Source organism: Pristiophorus japonicus, chromosome 9 (genome assembly GCF_044704955.1).
Source record: "Pristiophorus japonicus isolate sPriJap1 chromosome 9, sPriJap1.hap1, whole genome shotgun sequence".
NCBI classification, from domain to species: domain Eukaryota; kingdom Metazoa; phylum Chordata; class Chondrichthyes; family Pristiophoridae; genus Pristiophorus; species Pristiophorus japonicus.
The window spans coordinates 117,444,721-117,470,946 of record NC_091985.1 but is presented as its reverse complement, the minus strand read 5'-3'; the positions used below and the strand labels follow the sequence as shown (position 1 = coordinate 117,470,946).

At 43.0% G+C, this 26,226-nt stretch overlaps 1 protein-coding gene across 4 annotated transcripts in view; it reads right to left on the bottom strand.

The window, feature by feature from the left end:
- The window catches only part of ehbp1 (EH domain binding protein 1), a 499,650-nt gene that overhangs the window by 160,007 nt on the left and 313,417 nt on the right, over window positions 1–26,226 (bottom strand). For all 4 annotated transcript variants that reach the window (XM_070889745.1, XM_070889742.1, XM_070889744.1 and 1 more), the window contains 2 exons: window positions 21,322–21,500; window positions 20,600–20,648 (listed from right to left, as the gene is read on the bottom strand). In XM_070889745.1, the coding sequence (XP_070745846.1) occupies window positions 20,600–20,648; window positions 21,322–21,500 (228 nt within the window). The remainder of the gene's footprint in view (window positions 1–20,599; window positions 20,649–21,321; window positions 21,501–26,226) is intronic.

Below are 26,226 nucleotides of genomic sequence, written 5' to 3'. Positions count from 1 at the left end.
CAATGTCCTGCTACGACTTCCTTAATTATGGATTCCAACATTTTCCCAATGACAGATGTTAGGCTAACTGGCCTATAGTTTCCTGCTTTCTATCTCCCTCCTTTTTTGAATAGGGCCGTTGCATTTGCGGTTTTCCAATCCATTGGGACCTTTCCAGAATCTAGAGAATTTTGGAAGATTACAACCAATGCATCCACTATCTCTGCAGCCACTTCCTTCAAGACCCTAGGATGCAGGCCATTAGGTCCAGGGGACTTGTCAGCCTTTCATTCCATTAGTTTGCCTGGTACTTGTTCTCTAGTGATAATGATTGTTTTTGATTTCCTCCCTCCCTTTTGCCCCCTGATGTTCTACTATTAATGGAATGCTTTTAGTATCTACTACCATGAAGACAGATACAAAATATTTGTCCAAAGTTTCTGCCATTTCCTTGTTTCCAATTATTAATTCCCCAGTCTCATCCTCTGAGGGACCAACATTTACTTTAGGTACTCTCTTCATTTTTATATACTTGTAGATGCTCTTACTATCTGCTTTTATATTTCTTGCTTGTTTACTCTCGATCTATTTTCTCTCTCTTTATTTTTTTTTAAAGACATCCTTTGCTGGTTTCTAAAATGTTCCCAATCTTCTGGCCTACTACTAATCTTTGCAACATTGTATGCCTTTTCTTTCAATTTGATACTATCCTTAACTTCTTTAGTTATCCTTCTTATAGTCTTCCTTCCTTAATGGAATATATCTTTGTTGAGCATTATGAAATATCTCCTTAAATGTCTGCCACTGCTGATCTACCGTCTTACCTTTTAATCTATTTTTCCAGTCCACTTTAGCCAACTCTGTCTTCATACCTTTGTAATTGTCTTTTTTAGGTTTAAGACACTAGTTTCAGACCCAAGTTTCTCACCCTCAAGCTGAATGTGAAATTCTATCACGTTATGATCACTCTTCCCTAGAGGATCCTTTACTATGAGATCATTAATTAATCCTGTTCTATAAATATATTAAGAGTAAGAGGGTAACTAAAGAAAGGGTAGGGCCTATTAGAGACCATGAGGGTAATCTTTGTGCGAAGGCGGAAGATGTTGGTAGGGTTCTTAACGAATACTTTGCATCTGTTTTCACAAAGGATAGGGGTAATGCAGATACTGCTATTGAGGAGGAGTGTGATATCCTGGATGAAATAAATATAGTGAGGTAGGAAGTATTAAGGGGTTTAGCAGCTTTGAAAGTAGATAAGTCCCCAGGCCCAGATGAAATGCATCCCAGGCTGTTGAGCAAAGTAAAAGAGGAAATAGCAGAGGCCTTGACCATCATTTTCCAGTCCTCTTTGATCTGGGCAAGGTGCCAGTGGATTGGAGGACTGCTAATGTAGTACCCTTGTTTAAGAAGGGAGAAAGGGATAGGCCGAGTAATTACAGGCCTGTCAGCCTAACCTCAGTGGTGGGAAAATTATTGGAAAAAATACTGAAAGACAGGATAAATCTGCATTTGGAAAGGCAGGGATTAATTAGGGACCATCAGCACGGATTTGTTAAGGGAAGATCGTGTTTGACTAACCTGATTGAATTTTTTGAGGAGGTAACCAAGAGGGTCGATGAGGGTAGTGCGTATGATGTAGTATATGTGGACTTCAGCAAGGCTTTTGATAAGGTTCCACATGGTAAACTGGGCCATGAAGGTTAAAGCCCATGGGATACAGGGCAAAGTGGCAAATTGGATCCAAAAGTGGCTTAGGGGTAGGAAGCAAAAGGTAATGATTGATGGATGTTTTTGTGAATTGAACGATGTTTCCAGCAGGGCTCACTACTGGGTTCCTTGCTTTTTGTGGTATATATCAACGATTTAGATTTGAATATAGGGAGTATGAGTAAGAAGTTTGCAGACGACACTAAAATTGGCTGTGTGGTTGATAATGAAGAGGAAAGTCATGGGCTGCAGGAGGATATCAATCTACTGGTCAGGTGGGCAGAGCAGTGGCAAATGGAATTTAATTCAGAGAAGTATGAGGTGATGCACTTTGGGAGGGCTAATAAGGAAAAGGTATACACATTAAGCGGTAGGCCACTTAATAGTGTAGATGAACAAAGGGACCTTGGAGTGCTTGTCCACAGATCCCTGAAAGTAGCAGGCCAGGTGGATAAGGTAGTTAAAGAAGGCATACGGAATGCTTGCCTTTATTGGCCGAGGCATAGAATATAAGAGCAGAGAGGTTATGCTTAACTTGTATAATACTTTGGTTCGTCCACAGCTGGAGTACTGCGTGCAGTTCTGGTCGCCGTATTATAGGAAGGATGTGATTGCATGAGAGAGGGTGCAGAGTGATTTACTAGGATGCTGCCTGGAATGGAGAATCTTAGTTATGTGGACAGATTGGATAGGCTGGGTTTGTTCTCATTGGAACAGAGGAGGTTGAGAGGAGACCTCATTGAGGTATACAACATATTGAGGGGCCTGGACATAGTGGATAGTAAGGGTCTATTTCCATTGGTGGAGGGGTCTATTATGAGGGGACAAAGTTTTAAAGTGGTTCGTGGAAGGTTTAGAGGTGATTTGAGGTGGGGGGGGGGCTTCTTTATGCAGAGGGTTGTGAGGATCTGGAACTCGCTGCCTGGAAGAGTGGTGGCTGCAGAAACCCTCACCACTTTTAAGAGATGGTTGGATGGGCACCTGCAGGGTTACGGACCTAGAGCTGGTTATTGGGATTAGACTGGATGACTTTTGTTGAACGGTGCAGATATAATGGAAAGTACTGCAGAGAATATAATACGGCCAGGGTGATCTCCTGGACTAGTTTCGATCGTCCGGATGGGTCGGAGAGGAATTTTTCCAGATTTCTTTCTCCCTAAATTGGCCTGGGTTTTTATCTGGTTTTTGCCTCCCCCAGGAGATCACATTGCTCTGGTTGGGGTGGAATGTAGAATGTTTCAGTATAAGGGGTGTCGCAGTTGTGAGAGGCGGACTGGTTGCTCTTTGCCTTTCCATCATTGTTCATAGGTTTATATGTAACCTTTAGGGCTGCTAACTAAGGACCGTGCAGCTCTTTGTCTGCCAGCACGGATACAATGGGCCGAGGTGGCCTCCTTCTGCGCTGTAGATTTCTATGTTATTCATTACCAGATCTAAAATAGCCTGTTCCCTGGTTGGTTCCACAACATATTGTTCTAAGAATCTGTCTCAAATACGCTCTATGAACTCGTCCTCAAGGCTACCTTTGCCAATTTGATTTGTCCAATCTATATGAAGGCTAAAGTCACTCATAATTATTGCAGTCTCTCTCTTACAAGCCCCCATTATTTCTTGATTTATACTCTATTCTACAGTATAGCTACTTTTAGGGGGCCTATAGACTACTTCCACCAGTGACTTCTTTCCCTTGCTATTTCTTATCTCCACCCAAACTAATTCTACTCTTGATCTTCCGAGCCAAGATCATTTCTCACTGCTGTACAGACCCACCCCACCTACTTTTCCTTTCTGCCTATCCTTCTGAAATGTCAAGTACCCCTGAATATTCAGTTCCCAGCCTTGCAACTACATCTCTGTAATGGCTATCAGATCATACCCATTTATTGCTATTTGTGCCGTCAATTTATCTATCTTGTTACAAATGCTCCGTGCATTTAGATAAAGAACCTTTAATTTTTTCTTTTTACCATTTTTCCCGACTCTGACACTATTTGCTGGTGCACTCCTATGTTTGTACGCTCTGTCCCCTCCCGTCACATTCTAGTTATCATTACCCATATCAGTACCCTGTACTATTGCTTTATCCTTTCTCTTTAACTTTCTAAATGTTTCCTCACGAACCCTCCCCCCACTATTTAGTTTACAGCCCTAGTTATTTGATTCACCGGGACACTAGTCAAGCACAGTTCAAGTGAAGTCCGCCCCAACAGAACAGTACTGGTGCCAGTGCCCCATGAATTGAAACCCATTTCTTCCACACCAATCTTTGAGTTATGCATTCAACTCTCTGATCTTAATTGATCCTATGCCAATTTGCTCATGGCTCAGGTAGTAATCCAGAGATTATTACCTTTGTGGTTCTGCTTTTTAATTTAGCCCCTAACTGCTCACACTCCTCAGCAGAACCTCTTTTAGTCCTACCTATGCCGTTGGTACCTACGTGGACAACAACTGGATCATTCCAAGTTTCTCTCCAGCCCCGAGATGTCCTTAACTCTGGCAGGCAACGTCATCATCATCATCATCCATAGGTAGTCCCTCGGAATCGAGGAGGACTTGCTTTCACTCCCAAAGTGATTTCTTTGATGGCTGAACAGTCCGATACGAGAGCCACAGACCCTGTTACAGGTGGGACAGAGGGAAGGGGTCAGTGGGGCTGGTTTGCTGCGCACTCCTTCCGCTGCCTGCGCTCGGCCTCTTCATGCTCTTTGCGTTGAGACTCGAAGAGCTCAATGCCCTCCCAGATGTACTTTCTCCACCTCTTTGGCCAGGGTCTCCCAGGTGTCAGTGGTGATGTCGCACTTTACCAGGGAGACTTTGAGAGTGTCCTTGTAATGTTTCCGCTGTCCTCCTTTGGCTCGGTTACCATGAAGGAGCTCCGCATAAAGCATTTGCTTAGGGAGTCTCGTATCTGGCATGCGAACTATGTGGCCTGTCCAGCGAAGCTGATCGAGTGTGGTCAGTGCTTCCAATACTGGGGATGTTAGCCTGGATGAGGACACTGATGTTGGTGCGCCTGTCCTCCCAGGGGATTTGCAGGATCTTGCGGAGACATCGTTGGTGATATGTCTCCAGCGACTTGAGGTGTCTTCTATACATCGTCCATGCCTCAGATCCATACAGGAGGGCGGGTATTACTACAGCCCTGTAGACTATGAGCTTGGTGATAGATTTGAGGGCCTGGTCTTCAAACATTCTTTTCCTCAGACGGCCGAAGGCTGCACTGGCGCACTGGAGGCGATGCTGAATCTCCGCATCAATGTCTGCCTTTGTTGATAAGAGGCTCCTGAGATAGGCAAGCAACAAAGCCTTTGGGACTCACGCTCTAGGCTGCAGAGAACAGTATCCATCCCCCGAACTATACTGTCCCCTACTACTACTACATTCCTTTTTACTCCCCCAACTTGAATGGCCCCCTGTACCACAGTGCTGTGGTCAGTTTGCTCATCCTCCTGCAGTCCCTACTCTCATCCACACAGGCAGCAAGAACCTCATACCTGTTGGACAAGAGCAAGGGCTGAGCCTCCTCTAATACTACCTTCTGGATCCCCATACCTGCCTTAGTCGTGGTCACACCCTTCTGTCCCTGACCACGGACCAAATCTGATGTACTTAACCTAAGGGGTGTAACTGCCTCCTGGAACAAAGTATCCAGGTAACTTTCTCCCTCCCTGGTGCATCGCAGTGTCCGAAGCTCGGACTCAAGCTCATCAACTCTGAGCCGAAGTTTCTCATGCTGCAGGCACTTACTGCAGATGTGGTTGCTGTGGATCACACTGGTGTCTACATGCTACAGCTGCAACACATCACCTCTAATGCCATCTCTATTGTATTTTATTTAACTGATTAGGTTTTCAAGCTTTGAAATATCACTCAATTGTCTATTTATAGTTTTTAAATCTAGGTAATATCCTTGTTTAATTGATTAAATTTAGTTATATGCTTTAGATCTTTGCTGTAAATTAGACCACAGTCCTAATTTAACCCTATTTGTTTATATTTATTTTTTATGCATCAAACAGCACCTCTTAACCCCACCTCACCAGCTTCAACCACCCCACACCCCTGGGCTTTTTTTGAAGCTGCTGTATAGCCTAAGGGTTCTCATCCCTTATATAAGTGGCTGGCAGTTCAGTTCGGCTTCCACCCCACCCCACCCCCAGCTTCTTTTGAAGCCGAGCCCTGTGCCCTGGAGAGGCAGTGATTCTGCCAGATGACGCACCGACCCTCGAGCCCGGTGAGGAGACGTTCGGTGGTGGCGGGTACTTAGAAAAAAATCAAAAATTAAAGAATTGCATTAGACTTTCATTTTCTCCCTTTTGACTTTGAAAAAAATTAAGCTTCATGATGCATATTCTTTGCCTTCTTGACTCCCTGAAAAACAATGGCCTCTTTCTGCGCTGATTTTTTAATGTGCGCTGCTTTTTCTTAAGTGCCCAGAAGGTTTTTTGGGAGTGGTCATATACGCTGTCATAGGAAAAATGTAAGTTAGCCAAACTTGCTTAAATGTGGAAAACTGGCGGAGACATCAGGTTACACCCCCATGATGCAAAAAAATCGTAACCTAAAAAAAAATTGTACTTGAGTTACGTTGGCGCAGAAACTTTGGGGAAACTTGGAGATTTTAATTTACTCCAAAAAAAGCAGCGCACGCCAAAAACCGGCGCAGATAACTGGGAAAAAGTGAACCCATTGATTTTACTTTGGTTATCTCTGTGGCATGGTGTTGCCAAAGTCTTCCCGTGTGAATACTTGGGGAAGTAATTAGTCAGAATATTTACTATTTATAGCACAATTATATCTTTGCATAATTCACAATATTATGAAACTAATGTTTTTTTCATTCTTCAACTTAAACTATATAGTACGAACAAACATATGTTGGACAAACAAAGGGAAAATTACAGACCTCCTGTCCCTTTCAGTCTTTTATGTCATTCACACAGACCTCCCCTTCACACTCATTGCACATATCCATTTCCAGGGTGTGCCTCAGTTCCTTTCACTTCAAGAAAAGAATATCAATGTAGAATTAGAAGTCTAAATGACAAACAAAATATTATTTTAGGCCTAGTTTTATAAATATACAAGTCTTATGGTACCAAATCAGAGGAGAGAGAAATATAGGTTTTGAAGATGGACAGAGTCAGAACAAGGTGCAGGGGTGTCATGTTTTGGGATTTTTTAACCATTTTTCCAGAGAAAGGATTTGAGAATGAGTTATGTTTAAGTGTAGTATTTTAAAATTAAATTAAGTTCACACAGGTTGATTCTTATAGCCATGTGCTGCAGCCACTGAGACAAAGAGGGGATTGATGTGTTAATGTGCCAACTGTCCTTACTGTTCAGCACAATGGCCAGGGACAATAAGTAATTTGTTATCTTATTTCTGACTACTGGCAGGCTATCCCCTCAAGATGGTATTCTTGGGTATCCAGCAGGGGGTTGTCAGCTGACAATATACTCTTGGGAGGGAAGCAGCCAGTTTGGTTGACAGGCCTATTGGTGAATCGCGGAATAGCAAAGTTGGGTGGACAGCCCTCCCACTTTCTGTGAACACAAGGAGAAAAAGGAATACAAGGTCAGTCACAACGGTTTCTGAAAGGCAAAAAAGGCTGAGACTGTCTATTGTCAGCCCACCAAGCAAATGTCTGCTTCATTCTTAGGGATAGGGTTTCTTAGTTTATAAGCGTTTCTTATACACGAGGAGGGGTTTGAAGTTAAGATAAGTAACTGAGTTTTGATTATAACTGCTACACTGTAAAATAAAACAACTTATCAACTCGTATCTGGACTTGTCTCACTAAAGTTTCATCCGCCTGCCTACTGAAGGACTGGAGAAATGCATGTGATAGCACATGTGATATCCAATTCGAATAACAAGGAGGTATGATTGTTAGGCTATCATGTTATTAGATATTGAGGAGTAGGTGAACATTCTGCCTACAGGAGTGACCTATCACCATCTAACCTGAATTTTTTTTTTAAGGCAGATCCAAAATTTGTAAGAATTGGTGGCAATGCTAGAATATTGATTTACACTGGTGATGAAAGTGATTTAAAATGTTTAAAATATAAAAGTGAAAAGAATAGACGTCAAGCAAATAAAAAGAAGCAAAATTTGAAGTGGTGCAATAGGCAGCAGCGGAAGAGAAAGTGATGTTTCAGTTAAAAGAGCATGAGTTTCAATTAGAGGGTTGAGCGACAGACAGAAAGAAGAGCTACATAAATGGGAAGAGAGGAAATTCGAGGTCAAAGAGAAGGAGAAACAGTGCCAGTGCGAGACCATCAGGAAGGAGAAAGCATCATCATGCTCCTGAATTGGCAGAGAAACATGCATTGGCAACAAGTGCAGCAAGTAAAGTTGCAAAACTCAGGATTATCATTTATTAAATAGAAACTGATTCCAAATTTTAAAGCAGGAGATGATATTCATAATTTTATCCAGGTATTTGAATTGTTAACTAATCATCACTGAGACAGAAACAATGGGCCAGCCAAATAGTAACTTCATTATACAGAAAGACACTCATGCCATTCTCCCAAGTCTCTTTTGTTGTTCGAGGTCTCGCCTCCAAAAACAAGTACGAGGAGCTTATGGACTTCTTGGTCTCAAAGATTGAGATCATCCGGCCAGCTGCCTCTGCCAGTATCCTTCCTTCCCCTAGCCCACTGGGCCAAATTTCCTCTGAGGTTCCTCCCCGCCCTAGTCCTGAACTCACATCTTTCTCCAGTTTCTCTCTGATCTACGCTCTTGATCTCTCCACGCTCAATCTTGCCTATGAGACCCACTTCCTGCTCTCTTGACCCTATTCCCACTAAACTGCTGACCACCCAACTTCCTTTTCTAGCTCCCAGGTTAGCCGACATTGTTAACGGTTCCCTCTCCTCAAAAAAAACAACCCTTTACCCCACTGTGCTTTCAAGCTACCGCCCCATCTCCAGCCTCCCTTTCCTCTCTAAAGTCCTTGAACGTGTTGTCACCTCCCAAATCTGTGCCCTACTTTCCCCGAACTCCAAGCTTGAATCCCTTCAATCTGGTTTCCGCCAATGCCACAGTACTAAAACGGCTCTCATCAAAATCACAAATGACATCCTTTGTAACTGTGACAAAGGTAAACTATCCTTGCTCGTCCTTCTCGACATGTCTGCAGCCTTTGACACGGTTGACCACTCCATCCTCCTCCAATGCCTCTCCACCATCGTCCAGCTGGGTGGGACTGCACTCGCCTGATTTCATTCTTATCTATCTAATCGTAGCGAGAAAATCACCTGCAATGGCTTCTCTCCCACTCCCGCATCGTTACTTCTGGTGTCCCCCAAGGATCTATCCTTGACCCCCTCCTATTTGTCATCCATATGCTGCCCCTTGGCGATATCCTGTGCTCGCTGACCTACATTGACTCCTGGTTAAGCAATACCTCGATTTCAAAATTCTCATCCTGGTTTACAAATCCTTCAATGGCCTCACCCCCTCCCAATCTCTGTAATCTCCTTCAGCCTCACAACCCCCGTAGATATCTGCAACCCCCAAATTCTGCCCTCGAGCATCCATGATTGTAACTGCTCAAACCATCAGTGGCTGTGCTTTCAGCTGCCTGAGTTCTAAGCTCTGGAACTCCCTCCCTAATCCTCTCCGCCTCTCTACCTCTCTTTCCTCCTTTAAGACGCCCCTTAAAACCTACCTCTTTGACCAAGCTTTTGGTCATCTGCCATAATTTCTTATGTGGCTCGGTGTCAAAATTTTTTTGTTATCTTATAACACTCCTGTGAAGCGCCTTGTTACATTTTACGACGTGAAAGGGACTATATAAATACAAGTTGTTGTTGTTTTCTCTTGAAAAAAGGCTGAGGGGTGACCTAATAGAGGTCTTTAAAATTATGAAAGATTTTGATAGAGGGGCTAGAGAGAGAATGGTTCCACTTGTGGGAAAGGGCATGTCTAGAGGCCATCAATATAAGATAGTCACCAAGAAATCCAATAGGGAATTCAGAAGAAACGTCTTTACCCAAAGAGTGGTGAGAATGTGGAACTCCCTACCACAGGGAGTGGTTGAAACGAATAATATCGATGCATTTAAGGAGAAGCTAGACAAGCATATGAGGGAGAAGGGAATAGAGGGTTATACTGATAGATTTAGATCAGGACAGACGGGTGGAGGCGAGTGGAGCATAAACGCTGGCATGGACTGGTTGGGCTGAATGGCCTGTTTCTTTGCCATATATCCTATGTAATCCTATGATAGTATAGACTATAAAATGGTAAAATGTGTCATTCTTGGTGCTCATGATGCAACCCTTGAACGTACAGGCAACTAAGCAACTGAAATAATCAGTTCGGTACTTGCGGAGAAATTATTATTGAGCAGGAAGATATGGCTAAAGAACAAAACTATTACAGACTACAAAGGTCTTTCCGATTTAATGTTATTGGACAGATTTCATGAAATAGTTTCGGACGATTTAAGAATCTGTTCAATTGATCAGGTGTGTAAAACTCTCATGCAGCTCAAAGCACATGATTATTTTATGGCCTTGTAAGCAGAGGTGAGCCCTCGCACATTAAGCAATCTATTAACAGATACTATGTAGGTAAGCGTTGAGAGCCGCTTTAGGAAACAGCCAAATGAAGGACCACTGAACACAAGACAAAAACGAGAAAATCAGCTAAAAAAAATCCAATGAGAACAATTAGGACGAGAGATATCTGTTGTGGTACTCATTGTCACAATTAATCTAGAGATTCACGACCTAAATTAATTACCATTTTTCTGTAATATTCTTGTACTTTACCATTGGATTAGTTTCCTACATTACAACAGTGACTAAACTTCAAAATGTACTTCATTGGCTGTAAAGTGCTTTGGAACATCCGGTGGTCATGAAAGGCGCTATATAAATGCAAGACTTTCTTTTTCTCTTCTTCTTAGGCAGCCCCTCGGAATCGAGGATGACTTTCTTCCACGCTAAAAATGAGTTCTCATGTGACTAATGAGTCCTATGCAGGACCTACAGTCTCTGTCACAGGTGGGGCAGACGGTGGTTGAAGGAACGGGTGGTGGGTTGCTTGGGATGCTGTGTGCTCCTTCCGCTGTTTACGTTTAGTTTCAGCTTGCTCTCGGTGCAGAGATTCGAAGTGTTCGCTGCCTTCACGGATGTTTATCCTCCACTTTCTGCAGTCTTGGGCCAGGGATTCCCAGGTGTCGGTGGGGATGTTGCACTTTTTCAAGGAGGCTTTGAGGGTGTCCTTGAAGTGTTTCCTTTGCCCACCTGGGGCTCGCTTGCCGTGTCGGAGCTCCGAGTAGAGCACTTGTTTTGGGAGTCTCGTATCGGGCATGCAGACGAAGTGGCCCGCCCAATGGAGCTGATTGAGCGTGGTCAGTGCTTCGATGCTGGGGATGTTGGCCTGAGCGAGAATGCTGAAGTTGGTGTGCCTATCCTACCAATGGATTTGCAGGATCTTGCGGAGGCAGCGTTGGTGGTACTTCTCCAGTGCTTTGAGGTGCCTGCTGTACCTTTTTAGATGAATGTTAAGAATACATAACAAGACTGTAACACACTCAAAGGGTTCTTATGTTGTAAACCTTGAGTGAATGGAGACAATATATATAGTAATTGGAATGGAAAGATTGGGAATGTGTTCAATCTGTAGCATAACCGTTATTGCGCATATGTTCAACCACCAACATTTAACCATTTGGATTCATGCCTTTTGCTTCTGTACAAAATGTTCATCCTTCGAGTTTAGATCATATTTCAGGAACAACTTCAGATATTGTGCAGAAACTGTTCTGTTATAAAACTAAGTAAAGTAGAAAGAAGGTCCAGTTTATCAAAACACAAACTTGTTTTTGATTTTGTACATCATAAAATATCTGAACATTAGCTGTGGTCCTAAACTGTACGATTCTGATTTCTGCACTGCAGTTTCAAACTGACAAACACGGCTCGGTAGTTCAAAAGCATGTCGTTCTTTCTCTCATGCCCAATAAGCAGCTTGCATGCACTCCACTGATGGGTGATCCAGGTTTTACATGCTCAGTGGCCATGGAACAAACTTCCAGCACCACATGCATACACAGCCTGCATCACTTGAGGAAAGGGAGGGTAGCAGTGGAAGTTTTGTGCCTTGTGCAAGTATGCTGTAACACTTCATTTCAGAAATAGATAAAGTACTAAATTTATGTAATATACATAAAGCAGCACCATATCCCAGGGTAATCCACTGCAGGGTAAACTATAATAACCTTCCAATGATTATGTCACAAATTGAATCAGTGAGAACATCACGCATGAACTGAATACAATGCTCTGCCAACGTTGGCCAGAACATTTGCCTTCGGGGAGGGAAGAGCATCTTCCACATAGCAACAAGTTAGATGTCAATCTTGGTCAAAAATGCTGCTAGAAATAGTTTATTAAATATGGTTTAGCAGGAGTATTTAGATGACTTACGTTTTGCTCTCATAGTTTCGGCTGTCATCTGAGCCCTTCAAATGAGATAACTTTACAATCATTCCCATAATCGTTTATCTAAATGTTTTAAGTGGAACCATCAGAAATGTTGGCATGCCCATTGATTTGTTACGGTAATTGCAGTGTTTACAACGCACCTATATTATAACCCGCTCCTGCCCAGGACAGGGTGTGGCTGACATCTGTTATTTTACTTGCTGAATCGGTCAACTCTGTCTAATTCAGGGGTTCTCAACAGTAGGTCCTCGAGAAGATTTCAGGGGGTCCACCAGTTGGTTTGTCCCATCAATATACAGGGAAGACTACTGATCAGCAGTCTCCCTTGTATAGTGAGATGAGTGGAATAGTCTCAGCGATACAAAGACTGTGCATGTGCAGTCAACTCAGGTTCTTACTGTTTGTTAGGTTAGACAAGTCCCTTTGTGTGTCACTGACTTTTACAGCAGTATTTAACTCAGTAAGTTTTTTTTGGTCCAGTCCTATTCGCTTCCATGTTCATAATCCACTCCGCTTTTAATTATTAAATAAAATAGTGGGAGTTATAACCTCTCTTCCGGGGGAGTAAAACCGGAGTTAGGGGCGGGGAAATCTGCGAGTTAGTCCTGCGTTGCATGAGCCTTCCTTTCAACCCTTTTCTTTTTCCTCGTGTGGAGCCGCCCTGTGTTGCTTGTAAGCCATCGCACGTTTGAAAATAAACTTTTTTTTCCTGGTGTTGAGACGGGGAGGGGAGGGGGCACCGTCAATGGAGAGAGTGCGTGCGCCACGTAGCCTTGGAGTTGGGAAAGGGGGATGGAAAGAAAGAGACTTTCCAGTCTTTGGGTCTGCGGCAAGGCTGTAATACTTGGGATCCAGTGTGACTCTCTCCTTCAATGTCTTCAGTCTGAGTTAATAAAATAGATGAAGGCGCTTTCATAATTTTTAGTTCTCACCAGCAACAAATTTCACATTATGTAAGTAAAGCAACAGTAATAATAAATATATATGCTTAATTGTATTATTTATTTATTTATTTTTTTTTTTAAACAGAAAAAATACTTGTGTTGTGTTACAGGGGGTCGGCAGAATTTTTCTAATACGGGAGGGGGCCTCGGAAGCAAAAAAGCTGAGCAACCCTGCTCTAAGCAATTGTACAATATTTTGCACCAGATATTAGATATTTATACAATCTTCAATTTATATTTCACTCTGAATAATGTGATACATTGATATTTTTAAGCTTGCTTCTAAGAATTTTTGTAATAATTTAATCATCCAAAATTAAACAAGTCGAGAAACCTAAAGCATTAGATTGCGAATAATTTGCAATCTACCAGCAATCACATTCTGGTCATTTATCGTCGGAGTGAAAGGGTAATGTTGTGAAAGAGTTTTGTCAGTTTCTGCACAATCATTTTGGTATACAGAAATTCAACTGGTTTAAAGGGAATAATTAATTTCACTTTTAAGTCCACTTTTCAAAGTAAAGCCAGATTAACATTCACATTATCTGTGTTGTCCATGTTGCATTCCCAACTGGTAAGGTTCAGAATGTAATATCTATGGGTATGTTTTTCATTCTCTGTCTCTACTGATCTATGGGGCCGAAATTGATGGTCCTACCGCCGACTTCTCTCAGCGGTTTTCCCATTTTTTCGGTGCTCTTCCTGTCATGTATTCAACTATCATTGTAACCCATGTATAAACTGACCCAAGTTGTACACCTTGAGAACATTGACCACAAGGAGGTGAACTTGTGGGAGACACTCCTAACCTAGACTTTCAGATATAAAAGGGGAAGCTCCACCTACCTTCATCACTTGAGGTCTTGGTAATAAAGGTAACTGGTCACAGAGTGACTTTCTCTCAAGTATGGGCCTCGTGTGCATTTATACTGTATAATAAGGACATATAATTGGCGACGAGAAACTAGGATTTAAACTAGGCGAGCACGGCCACTAGCAGCACAGAAGAGAGGTAACTGTGTTGGTGATGATTGGGACGACTTTATTGAGAGACTACAGCAAAGTTTTGTCACTAAGGAATGGTTGGGAGAGGATTCGGCCGACAAACGCAGGACTCATCTCCTGACGGTTTGTGGATCCAGAACGTACTTCCTGATGAAGGACCTTCTAGTGCCAGAGAAGCCGACGGACAAGACGTTCGAAGAGCTCAGTAAGTTGATCGGGGAACACCTTAAACCGGCAAGCAGCACGCACATGGCGAGACACTGGTTTTACACGCACCGGCGGCGAGAAGGTCAAAGCGTTCCTGACTTCGTGGCAGATCTCCGACGACTGGCGAGCCTACGTAAATTCACAGATGCATGCAGAGCGGAGGTGCTGCGAGACCTTTTTTATTGAGGGCATCGGGCACCCTGGGGTTTTCAGGAAACTGATTGAGACCAAAGACTTGAACTTGGAAGTGGCGGCTCTGATAGCCCAGACATTTATCTCAGGGGAGGAAGAGACCAGAATGATGTATGACAAAAATCTTGGCTCCAATGCGGCAAACGACCAGGGAGTCAACATTGTTAACGCGGCACATAGTTCTCTAGGCAGACAAGGGCAATCGGACATGCCCCAGCATGTAGTCGAACCCAAAGGGGGAATTCAACAGAGACAATGGCTAGCTGAACGGCAATGGACAATGCGGCCAGTAATGGGGCCATCAACACCTGTTAATGGTGCGCTTAAGGACAGTTACAGAGACAGTCAGAGACGATCGACTGGTAATGGACCTTTTGTTTCCAACAACGGGGCCTCCAGCTCATACTGGAGGTGTGAAGGCAAACACCCAGCCAGAGCTTGCAGATATCAGCAATATACCTGCAGAAACTGCAAAGTCAGCAGTCACTTGGCACGTATGTGCAGGAAGCCTGCAGCCAGGTTGATGTACGAGGAGGACGGGCCCGATGTAAGCCCTACGAGGCCAAATGAATACTGGGGGAAATCGCCGGAAGCTGAAGTTCAGCGAGTTCACGTGGAGCACATATACAGTTCATACACCAGGACGCCACCGATAATGATGAAAGTGCTCCTCAATGGCATCCCAGTATTAATGGAGCTAGATATGGGGGCCAGCCAGTCCCTGATGAGTATTAAACAGTTCGAAAGGTTATGGGTGTCCAAGGCCAGGAGGCCAAAATTATTGCAATTGACGCACAGCTACAGACATATACAAAAGGAGATCATTCCAGTGCTAGGCAGCGTCACGGTAGTCGTGACCCACAAAGATTCGGAGAACAGGTTGCCAATCTGGATTGTCCCGGGGGACGGTCCCGCACTGCTGGGGAGGAGTTGGCTTGCTGTAATGAACTGGAAATGGGGTGATGTCAATGCAATTTCTTCTGTGGAGCGAGTATTATGCTCACAGGTCCTGGACAAATTTGACTCATTATTTCAACCCGGCATCGGCACTTTCATGGGGGCCAAGGTAGTGATTCACATAAACCCGCTCGCCAGGCCAGTACACCACAAAGCCAGAGCGGTGCCGTACGTGATGCGGGAAAAGATAGAAGGCGAATTGGGCCGCCTGCTGAGGGAAGGCATCATCTCGCCAGTCGAATTCCGTGACTGGGCGAGCCTGATCGTGCCGGTGCTCAAGGCCGATTGGTCGGTCAGGATATGTGGCGATTACAAGGCCACCATCAATCGGGTGTCACTCCAAGACCAGTACCCATTACCGAGAGCGGAGGACCTCTTTGCGACGCTATCCGGTGGCAAACTTTTGTCAAAATTGGACCTGACCTCAGCTTACATGATCCAGGAGCTGGCAAGTGAGTCGAAGAAGCTGACCACCACCACAACACACAAGGGGTTGTTTGAGTATAACTGATGTCCGTTCAGGATTCGTTCGGCCGCCGCGATCTTTCAGCGAAATATGGAAAGCCTCCTCAAGTCGATTCCAAGGACGGTGGTTTTTCAAGACGACATCCTCATCAAGGGTTGCGATACTGAAGAACACCTCCGCAACCTGGAGGAGGTGCTACGCAGACTGGACCGGGTAGGGCTACGACTGAAAAAGGCGAAGTGCGTCTTCTGAGCTCCAGAGGTAGAATTCCTGGGGAGGAGGGTAGCAGCAGACGGGATCAGACCTACTGCGTCCAAAACGGAAGCGATCCAGAGAGCACCCAGACCCTGTAACACGACGGAGCTGCGTTCGTTTCTGGGGCTCCTGAACTATTTTGGTAACTTTCTTCCCAAATTGAGCATGCTGTTAGAGCCGCTACACGTGCTCCTACGCAAAGGTCGCGATTGGGTCTGGGGGGACAACCAGGAAAGGGCTTTTGATGGAGCATAACAAGTTACGTGCTCTAACAAACTGTTAACATTATATGACCGTGTAAGAAACTTGTTCTAACGTGCAATGCGTCATCCAATGGGGTTGGGTGTGTGTTGTAGCATGTGAATGCCAATGGTCAGTTACAGCCGGTAGCTTATGCCTTCAGAAGTCTGTCCCAGGCAGAAAGGGGCTTCGGGATGGCAGAAAAGGAAACGCTAGCATGTATATATGCAGTAAAAAAAATGCACCAGTACCTGTTTGGCAGGAAATTTGAGCTGGAGACAGATCACAAACCCCTAACGTCCCTTTTGGCCGACAACACGCCATAAATGCGAATGCATCGGCCCACATACAGAGGTGGGCACTTACGTTAGCCGCCTATGACTACACAATTCGGCACAGACCGGGTACTGAAAACTGCGCCGATGCACTCAGCAGGCTCCCACTAGCCACCACTGAGGGGGCAACTGAGCACGATGCTGAGATGGTCATGGCTGTTGAAGCTTTCGAAAACGAAGGCTCACCTCTGACAGCCAGTCAGATTAAAGTCTGGACAAATAAAGACCCGCTAATGTCTTTAATTAAGAAATGTGTCCTGAATGGGGACTGGGCAGCCACGTACGGGGCATGCCCTGAGGAATTTAAACCATTTCATAGGCGCAAGGATGAACTCTCGATTCAGGCCGATTGTCTACTGTGGGGAAACCAAGTAATCATGCCCCAGAGGGGCAGAGAGGTGTTTATCAGAGAACTCCACAATGAGCACCCGGGCATTGTCATGATGAAGGCAATTGCCAGGTCACACGTTTGGTGGCCAGGGATAGATGCAGTCCTGGAACTTTGTGTTCGCAGGTGCAACACGTGTGCTCAGCTGGGCAATGCACCCAGGGAAGCCCCCCGAAGCCCCTGGTCCTGGCCCGCCAAGCCATGGTCACGCATCCATGTGGACTACGCAGGTCCTTTCATGGGAAAAATGTTTTTGGTTGTAGTAGACGCCTACTCCAAATGGATTGAGTGTGCCATTTTAAATTCAAGCACATCCTCTGCCACGGTAGAAAGTCTACAGGCAATGTTCGCCGCCCATGGTCTACCGGATGTCTTGGTCAGCGACAATGGCCCGTGCTTCACAAGCACTGAATTCCAGGACTTCATGGCAGACAATAGAATCAACCATGTCAGAACGGCACCGTTCAAGCCGGCCTCAAACGGCCAGGCGGAACGAGCAGTGCTCAGAATCCAAGGGGGTTCCCTACAAAGCCGCTTATCACGCCTCCTGTTGGCCAATAGATCCCGAACCACACTCGCTCACAGGGGTTCCACCCGCAGAGCTGCTAATGAAAAGGATGCTCAAAACCAGGTTATCCCTTATACACCCTACTATGAAAGAAATTGTTGAGAGCAGGCATCAGTCACAATGTGACTACCATGACAGGAATGCGAGGGCGCGATGTATTGATGTCAATGACCCTGTTTTTATCCTTAATTACGCTGTAGGGCCCAAATGGCTTGCAGGCACTGTGATTGCCAAAGAGGGGAATAGGGTTTTGGTAGTTAAACTTACCACTGGACAAATCTGCCGCAAACACGTGGATCAAACTAAAAGGAGGTTCAGCAACCCCATAGAAGCAACAGAGGAAGAACATGACGTAGAGTTTACCCCACCACAGGTGACCGAACACTGGAACCACGTGGAGGAGAGCCCAGTCACTGTGGGCAGTCCGGACAGGCCTGAGGCACCGCAAACAGCAGACACTCAGGCCAGCGCCCAACAACCAGAACCCCAACTCAGGCGCTCTACAAGGGAGCGTAAACCACCAGAGAGACTTAACCTGTGATCCCAATAAGACTTTGGGGGGGAGGTGATGTCATGTATTCAACTGTCATTGTAACCCATGTATAAGCTGACCTAAGTTGTACACCTTGAGAACATTGACCACAAGGGGGTGAACTTGTGGGAGATACTCCTAACCTGGACTTTCAGGTATAAAAGGGGAAGCTCCACCCACCTTCATCACTTGAGGTCTTGGTAATAAAGGTAACTGGTCACAGAGTGACTTTTCCTCAAATATGGGCCTCGTGTGCATTTATACTGTATAGTAAGGACATATCACTCTCCTCCGTAGGAGATTGGTGAGGACCTCACGCCGGCGGTTTGGAAGGACCGCTGGGGAGTGTCCGCGGCGTGCAACGCCGAAAAAAGTCCTCCCGTCCGAGATTCATCCGAGCAGTCATCTGCTCCTGCAGGAGAAAATACCGCTACGTGGGAACAGGTCTTACCTGCACGGTAGGTATGAAGACCTGCAAGAAAAGGTAAGTGAGATTTTTTTTTTAAAACTTCTTTTGTAGTGATTTTGTATTAAAGGCTCTTCTGAAGGTTTTGTAATTTTTAGTTTTTTATTTTTCAAAGTTTTTTGTCTGTTCCCCCCCTCTCCAGGCCCGGCTCCAGCCTCAGCATAACTTTCTCCAGGATTCCATTTGCCGCACAGAATCCCCCCACCTCCACCGCCCAGAATTGGCATGTGACGCCCATTTTTGCTGCGAGGCGCTTTTTTCCTCCTTTTTTGACCAAAGTTCCGCCCAAAGTACCGACAGGATCTTAGCGGTCTTTTCGGCGGTAAATGGGCGGAACTTGCATTTGATCAATTTCGACTCCATATGTCTCTATTGGGGAAATTCCTCTTAAGGATAACATTTTGGGGGGAAAGAAGCAGATAATCAAGGGAATTAAAATGATCTCCAAAATTAAAAAAAACATTGACAGATCATCATATTTAAAGTAAAGGCTAATGAACCTATATTTTCATTTTGAATGGAAAAATAATTTTTAAATCACTGAGAAGGACATTGAAAACTACAAATGCTTACATTTTTTGTTTAAGTTAAGTTGTGCTACATATTAAACTTGAAGTATATCTTCAGGGGAACAAAGTGGAATTTTAGTAACTGAAGTTCAAAATAAATATTTAGCAATGTCATTAAACTAGTTTGGCTTCCATTTGCAACATTTATTAAAATTGTTTTCCTTTTGCTAATTCCTGAAAGACTTGCAAGAATGGATCCAATTCAGTTTAAACAGCTCAATGTTCTCCTTCTGCAGAACTCTTTCCAACATAGCAATGACAGGTTGATTGACAGACATCAAATGCTGTCCATCAACAATGACAGCACCACTGGCAAAACTCTAAATATTTCTCAATACACAATACACTAACATATCAGCCAAGATCAGATTGCAAGTACATTCCACTTGTTTTCAATAACTGATTGTGAGAAACTACAATTAGGACTGAAGAAACATTTTATTTTCTAATTGATATGTATCTGTTTGAGTCATTATTTAATAATGAATTTGCCTCTTGATTTCAATGAACTGAAACAGAGGTTATGATCCGACCTGGTATTGCCCATCACATAACAGAGTCGCTCCTTCAATTTAACCTTTACTGCCCTTGCAACGATCACCTGCAACTTCATTTTAACTGGTAAATGGAGAGAAGGGAGAAAGACTCTGGCCTCAAAGAAAGCATTCATTCATTTTGAGATGTTGCGTTAATTGGTTAGGAGGAGGAAATGTCAGAAACTTTATGCATTTGCATGGTTACTATACACAGGCATTGTTCTTCATGTTGCATTCATTCCAAACAAGGGCAGTAGGGGTTATCAGTCAGAACTGTGAGAAGACAGGAAATAAACCTGCAGGAAGCAACTGAGATACTCAATGTAGCTCTCAAATAAGAGGCAAAAGCAAACTGAAGAAATGAGCTGCACAAAGACTAAAATCTGTTTAAGACAGCTCTCAAAATTGAGTTATACCACATTTAATGACTCTAAGCATGAATAACATTTATAGAAATCGGCAATGCAATGAACAGATGAAGGTTTCTGTTAAAACCCTTTCTTTCTCACCTTTTGAAAAAAAATCTGCTCTATAATACATGGATGAAAGCTACAGCAAGGTATATCTGTATTACAGACACTTTCTTCCACAAGATTTAAAACGTTTGTGACCAATGCAAACAGGAGTCGATAATGCATCAGATAAAACTGCAGGGGAGATTACCTTCTGCGAGCAGCAATTATAACCTTACAAAACAACCTCACCTTCCAGGGATTACTAAAAGAGCACGGGTGAAGCCAAAATTGCAGACATGTCATTTTCTGTGGCTGTTCTTACCTTTTTGTTGTTTTCTTTAATATCCTGAGGATTCAGAGATTTGTAGTCACTGGGGGTGGGGGAAGAAAAGAGAATGAGAAAGCAATGGGTATTTAGTGTTCACTTTAAATTAAGCAATAAAATATACAACAGGAAAAAAATCATAGCAATAAATTACATTATGTAGAAAGTAGTGAATTCATTGTAAAGCAATCAACAAAACAGGCAGAGTGGAAAATAAAACCACAAAAATCATATTTTCCACCAAAGCATTCCATCTAGCAGTAAAGTGAAGAGGTAAACACCAGAGGCTAGCCTTTTAAACCAAATTTACCATCCAGTAATCCTTTGCTGTCAGCGTACATAGAGCTAAAAGCTTATTTATTTTATCCATTTTAATACCAACATTTTATTTGTAAGTTTCCCGAAGACAGTTCTATCGGACAGAATTGTTAACATTGTTTTAGCAATACAAAGCCAAAGTGAGAAAAAAATGGGGTTGAGAGAGTTTCTCTCCCACTAGAAAAAAGGAGTCAATCATTTTGGGGAGAAGGCGAAGAGACAGTGGGGATGAAATTCAAGTTTGGCAGAGGCATAAAAGGGATGTTAGTAGATCAGCTGCCCGTTACACGCCCCGCCTGCTACACACCCCGTCCGAAGTTGAATTTCACTCCCAGCTTAATAAAAGCAAATGATACACAAGTGAAATGTTTTATATTAGTCAAGTCAACTTAATTACTTACAGTAAATCTGACCGGAAATGATGTAGAATAGCACAGAAAGCCAATCCATTTCTCCATGAGGTGGTGAAATTTGTGATTTTCACTCCTCTGTAGTTTTTTGTCACTTCCTTGCACCAGGCAAGCAGTGACTGAGTAGCATTTGGCTTTTTCCCCAGAACTGGACTTGGAATTGGGCTTGGCTAAGGAAAAAGGAAACATAAGAAGAATAACAAAGTTATGAAAATTAACACTAATTGACCTAACCAGATGATTAGAATCTTTTGATGTCTGCTTCTTTCTTTAACAGCTGTCAGTTTCCGATAATCACTGCTACAGACAAGAATCACACATCATCTAAAATCCTAGCTGCTGGCACTGATCTCTAAAGCAAGCTGTCAGTACAGGACTCTAGGTATATACACAGCAGCAAGCCAAAAACTACACCAGGTAATGTACTATCATGGCATTTCAAGGTTGAAGGCCTTTCCTATATCAGTTCCTGTTACCTATAATACAGTTGGTAACCTTTTCACTTGAATATAAACTACATAATACAACGATAAAGTACTGAAGATGTACCCATGCACATCATTTTTATCTGGTGTTCACCAATCTAAGCCACAACTCTATCTTTAAGGTAGCAAAATATATATTGTTTACAGTGTGGAAATATTCCATTGTAGTTTATATATAGCTTATGCTATTAAATTTGACATACATGTACTAAATATGGCATAAGAATAACAGTGTCCAATTTATCAAAATGTTGTAACTGCTGTGTTTCATTCTGCATTTAATTCAAAATACGGTTTAGCATATTTACTTTAAAATACATATTCCAGATTTCAAAATGAATTTTTCTGTCCTCAGAGTTCAAACCTCAAACATAAGAACAAGATATTACACATACTTCTGTTTCCAAAATTCTCTTTCACAACATATCTTAGCAAAGCAAAGGGGAAAAAAAACACTTTGGGTAAGGCAGCACGACATGCACATGGGTACTTGTGTCCCCAATGCAATAAAAAGTGTGTGTATGAGCCAAACATGCATAGAATAATGTACAAACCACTGTACCAATAAATATACAAATCACAATGTGATTGCTTATAAAAACATTACTGGTTGAAATGTAGTTATAGTTCCTCAGTGTGTTTGTGGTAGGAAATTGCTTCACTAAAACAGTTTCTATGATCATTCTAATAAAATTGAAATAAACTAAATTAAAATATTAGCAAAATAAATTCCTAGGACTAATTTTGAATGCTGCCGATGTAAGAATTTCAGGTCATAGTCCATAATGTCTCACAGCGATATGCTTTGAATATATGCTCCTTGTACTCTTTTCATTAGTGTAACATGTTTATTATTAAATTTTCATTTCCTAATTTTATTTTCAAGACCATTTTAAATTGGCCACGATTTCTTCAAAAGACTGTGGACGAGTAGTCAGAAAATCCAATTCACAAAGGAAATCTGGTACAAGTGATTCAAAATATATGGCACTATATTCACAATGCATTATATGAATCGGAAAACATTTCAAGTCAATAAAGAAATGTTGCAATGAAGGTCAAGTATTAGAATATGATTATATGGAATCTTGGCGGAAATAGCTAGCAGTCAATAAATAGATTAGCAATATTAGAAAGCTCAATTCCATTTTCCATTTTATCTGGTCAGCTACTGGTTAAATTCAAACATGGTTACATAATGATTTTTGACAGAAATAAATACAAAGATTAGATAACCAGAGTACTTTAACTGTGAAGTATTCTTTAAATGGTTGACAATAGCTGACAATAGATATGAAATAATATCTTACATTTATCATATGTGTTAGTTTAGTTTTAAAGTCAGATGGGTTCGGAGTCAGATTGATTTGGTTCTTTTGGACATAAAACACCCTCATATGGTCAACAAATGCTACTGCATGTTTACTGTGCTGAGTGTCAGCCCATATTCCTTTATAGTGAATTGATAAAGTGCAACATTCCCACCGACACCTGGGAATTCCTGGCCCAAGACCGCCCTAAGTGGAGGAAGAGCATCCGGGAGGGCGCTGAGCACCTTGAGTCTCGTTGCCGGAAGCATGCAAAAAAAGGGCGCAGACAGCGGAAGGAGAGTGCGGAAAACCAGACTCCCCACCCACCCTTTCCTTCAACGACTGTCTGTCCCACCTGTGACAGAGACTGTAATTCTTGTATTGGACTATACAGTCACCTGAGAACTCACTTTTAGAGTGGAAGCGAGTCTTCCTCGATTTCGAGGGACTGCCTATGATGATGATAGTGAATTAGCTGCATGTCTGATGATCATATTACCTACACTGAAGCACTTTCAGGCAGGTACTTTTTAATTTCATAAATGTCAGACACGACACTAAATAAATAAACCTAGAACAGCTATTAATTGTTTAGCAGTTCTGAACAGTACATCTCATCATCTCTAATTACTAAAAAAATATTAATTCACCGACCTGCACTTTAGGTCTATGCATTTGTTGCAGTACACATTCAGTTAAGCATTTTATATACACAATTAATAAGGGGAATAAATGACTAAAAAAATAGTTGCTGCAGATCAGTTCTGCATAGATTGTACACAGGGCTCTTTGTCTCAGTAAGATTCTGGGCGCCTGGAATTTTTTACATATTCCAATAGTCTTGCAATAGTGTCATCCTTATTTTCAAATCCCCCTCCATGGCTTCACCCCTCCCTATCTCTGTAACCTCCTCTGGCTCCACAACCCTTTGAGATGTTTGCCCTTCTCTAATTTTGGCCTCTTGAGCATCTCCGATTTTCATTGCTCCACCACTGGTGGCCAAGTCTTCAGCTGCCTCGGCCCCAAGCTCTGGAATTCCCTCCCTAAACCTCTGTCTCTCTAGCTCCCTCAAGACATTCCTTAAAACCTATCTTTGAGCAAGCTTTTGGTCACCTGTCCTAATATCTCTTTATGTGGGTCATGTAAAATTTTATTTGATAATTGCTCCCGTGAAGCGCCTTGAGATGTTTTACTATTGTTAAAGGTGCTATATAAATGCAAGTTGTTGTTGCTGCTGCATGGAGTGCCAGATAAAAAGGTAAAAAACTGCAGCTGCTGCACATCAGAAAATAAACAGAAAATGCTCGAAACATTCAGCATCTATGGGTGGACAAATTAGTTAATGGGTGGGAATTTCCCGCGGGCAGGTCCTGCTGTGCCACCATAACTTCACAGGAAATAGATGCTCTGGCTGATGTTTTAGGTGTGATCTCTTCATTCAGGACTGGAAGATATCCAAGATGAATAGCATTTAAAAAGGAACAGAAGGGAGGGGGAAGGGAAAAATCACACACAAGAAATAGAATGACCTGTAAATTTATTAAGCGGAAAACTGGAGATGGTTAAATAGCTCATGTAACAATAGGAGGCTTAATGAGAAAAACTCAAAATATTTATGAGATACAGAGAATATCTGAATAGCTGAGGTGATGGGGAGAGAAGGCAGGTAGAAACACAAGCATGGCAACCTGGTAAAATGGACCAGAGTCCACTGGGAATAAGTAAAAAGCAGCCTCACCTGCATGATGTTCCGACAGTGTCCAGAGAAGAAGAGTCAGAGATATAACGCATGAAGGCAAATGATGGGTGGAAAATTTAAACTTAAATTTAAACTCTGACTTCTTTCAGGGATTGGCTTTCAACTAACATCTATTACAAGCCCAACTCCCACAACTACCTGAAATATACGTCTTCCCTATCCCACTTTCTGTAAGGACTCTATTCCATTTCCATCCTATCTGCTCTGATGATGCCATCCTCTACACCAGAGCTTATGAAATGCGCTTTTTCCTCGGCCAAGGATTCTTCTCTTTTGTGGTAGATAAAACCCTCAACTGAGCCCAGACCATCTTCTATGGCTCTGCCCTTAAATATTCCCTCACTATTGTGATAGGGTCTCCCTTGCACCCCCACCTCCAAACTCCGCCTTTAACAGATCAAGTGAGAACCAGGCTGAATACGTGAGAACCAGGCTGAATACGTGAGAACCAGGCTGAATATAAAAAGTTCTGAGGGGAAGTAAAAAAGGAAATAAGAGGGGCAAAGAGAGAGTATGAGAACAGATTGGCAGCTAACATAAAGGGGAATCCGGAAGTCCTCTATAGGCATATACATAGTAAATGGGTAGTAAGAGGAGAGGAGGGGCCTATTAGGGACCAAAATGGAGAAAGAGGGTATGGCTGAGACACTATGAGTACTTTGCACCTGTATTTAACAAGGAAGATGCTGCCAAAGTCACAGTGAAAGAGGAGGTAGTTGAGATATTGAATGGGATAAAAATTGATAAGGAGGAGGTACTAGAAAGGCTGGCTGTACTTAAAGTAGATAAGTTACCAGGACCGGATGGGCTGCATCCTAGGATGCTGAGGGAAGTAAAGGTGGAAATTGCGGAGGTACTGACCGCAATCTTCCAATTCTCCTTGGACATGGGGCTGGTGCCAATGGACTGGAGAATTGCAAAGGTTACACCCTTGTTCAAAGAAGAAAAATGCGAAGTGATACATTTTGGTAGGAAGAATGAGGAGAGGCAATATAAACAAAAGGGTATAATTCTAAAGGGGGTGCAGGAACAGGGAGACCTGGGGGTATACATATGTGCACAAATCATTGGAAGGTGGCAGGGCAGGTTGAAAAAGCATTTTAAAAAAGCATACGGGATCCTGGACTTCATAAATAGAGGCATAGGGATCGAAATTCGGTACCGCCATTTTTGAGGCATTGTCACACATGAGAGAAATTTTTAACGCCTTGCTTCAGGCACGGTCCCCAAAAGCAAAATTCAGTGTTGACACCTAAAATTATGGCGTTGCACACTTACCTGGATGCGCTACACTACGCTAAGTGGGCCGTTAAGCGTGGGCTCAACATCCGGGACTTAGGCA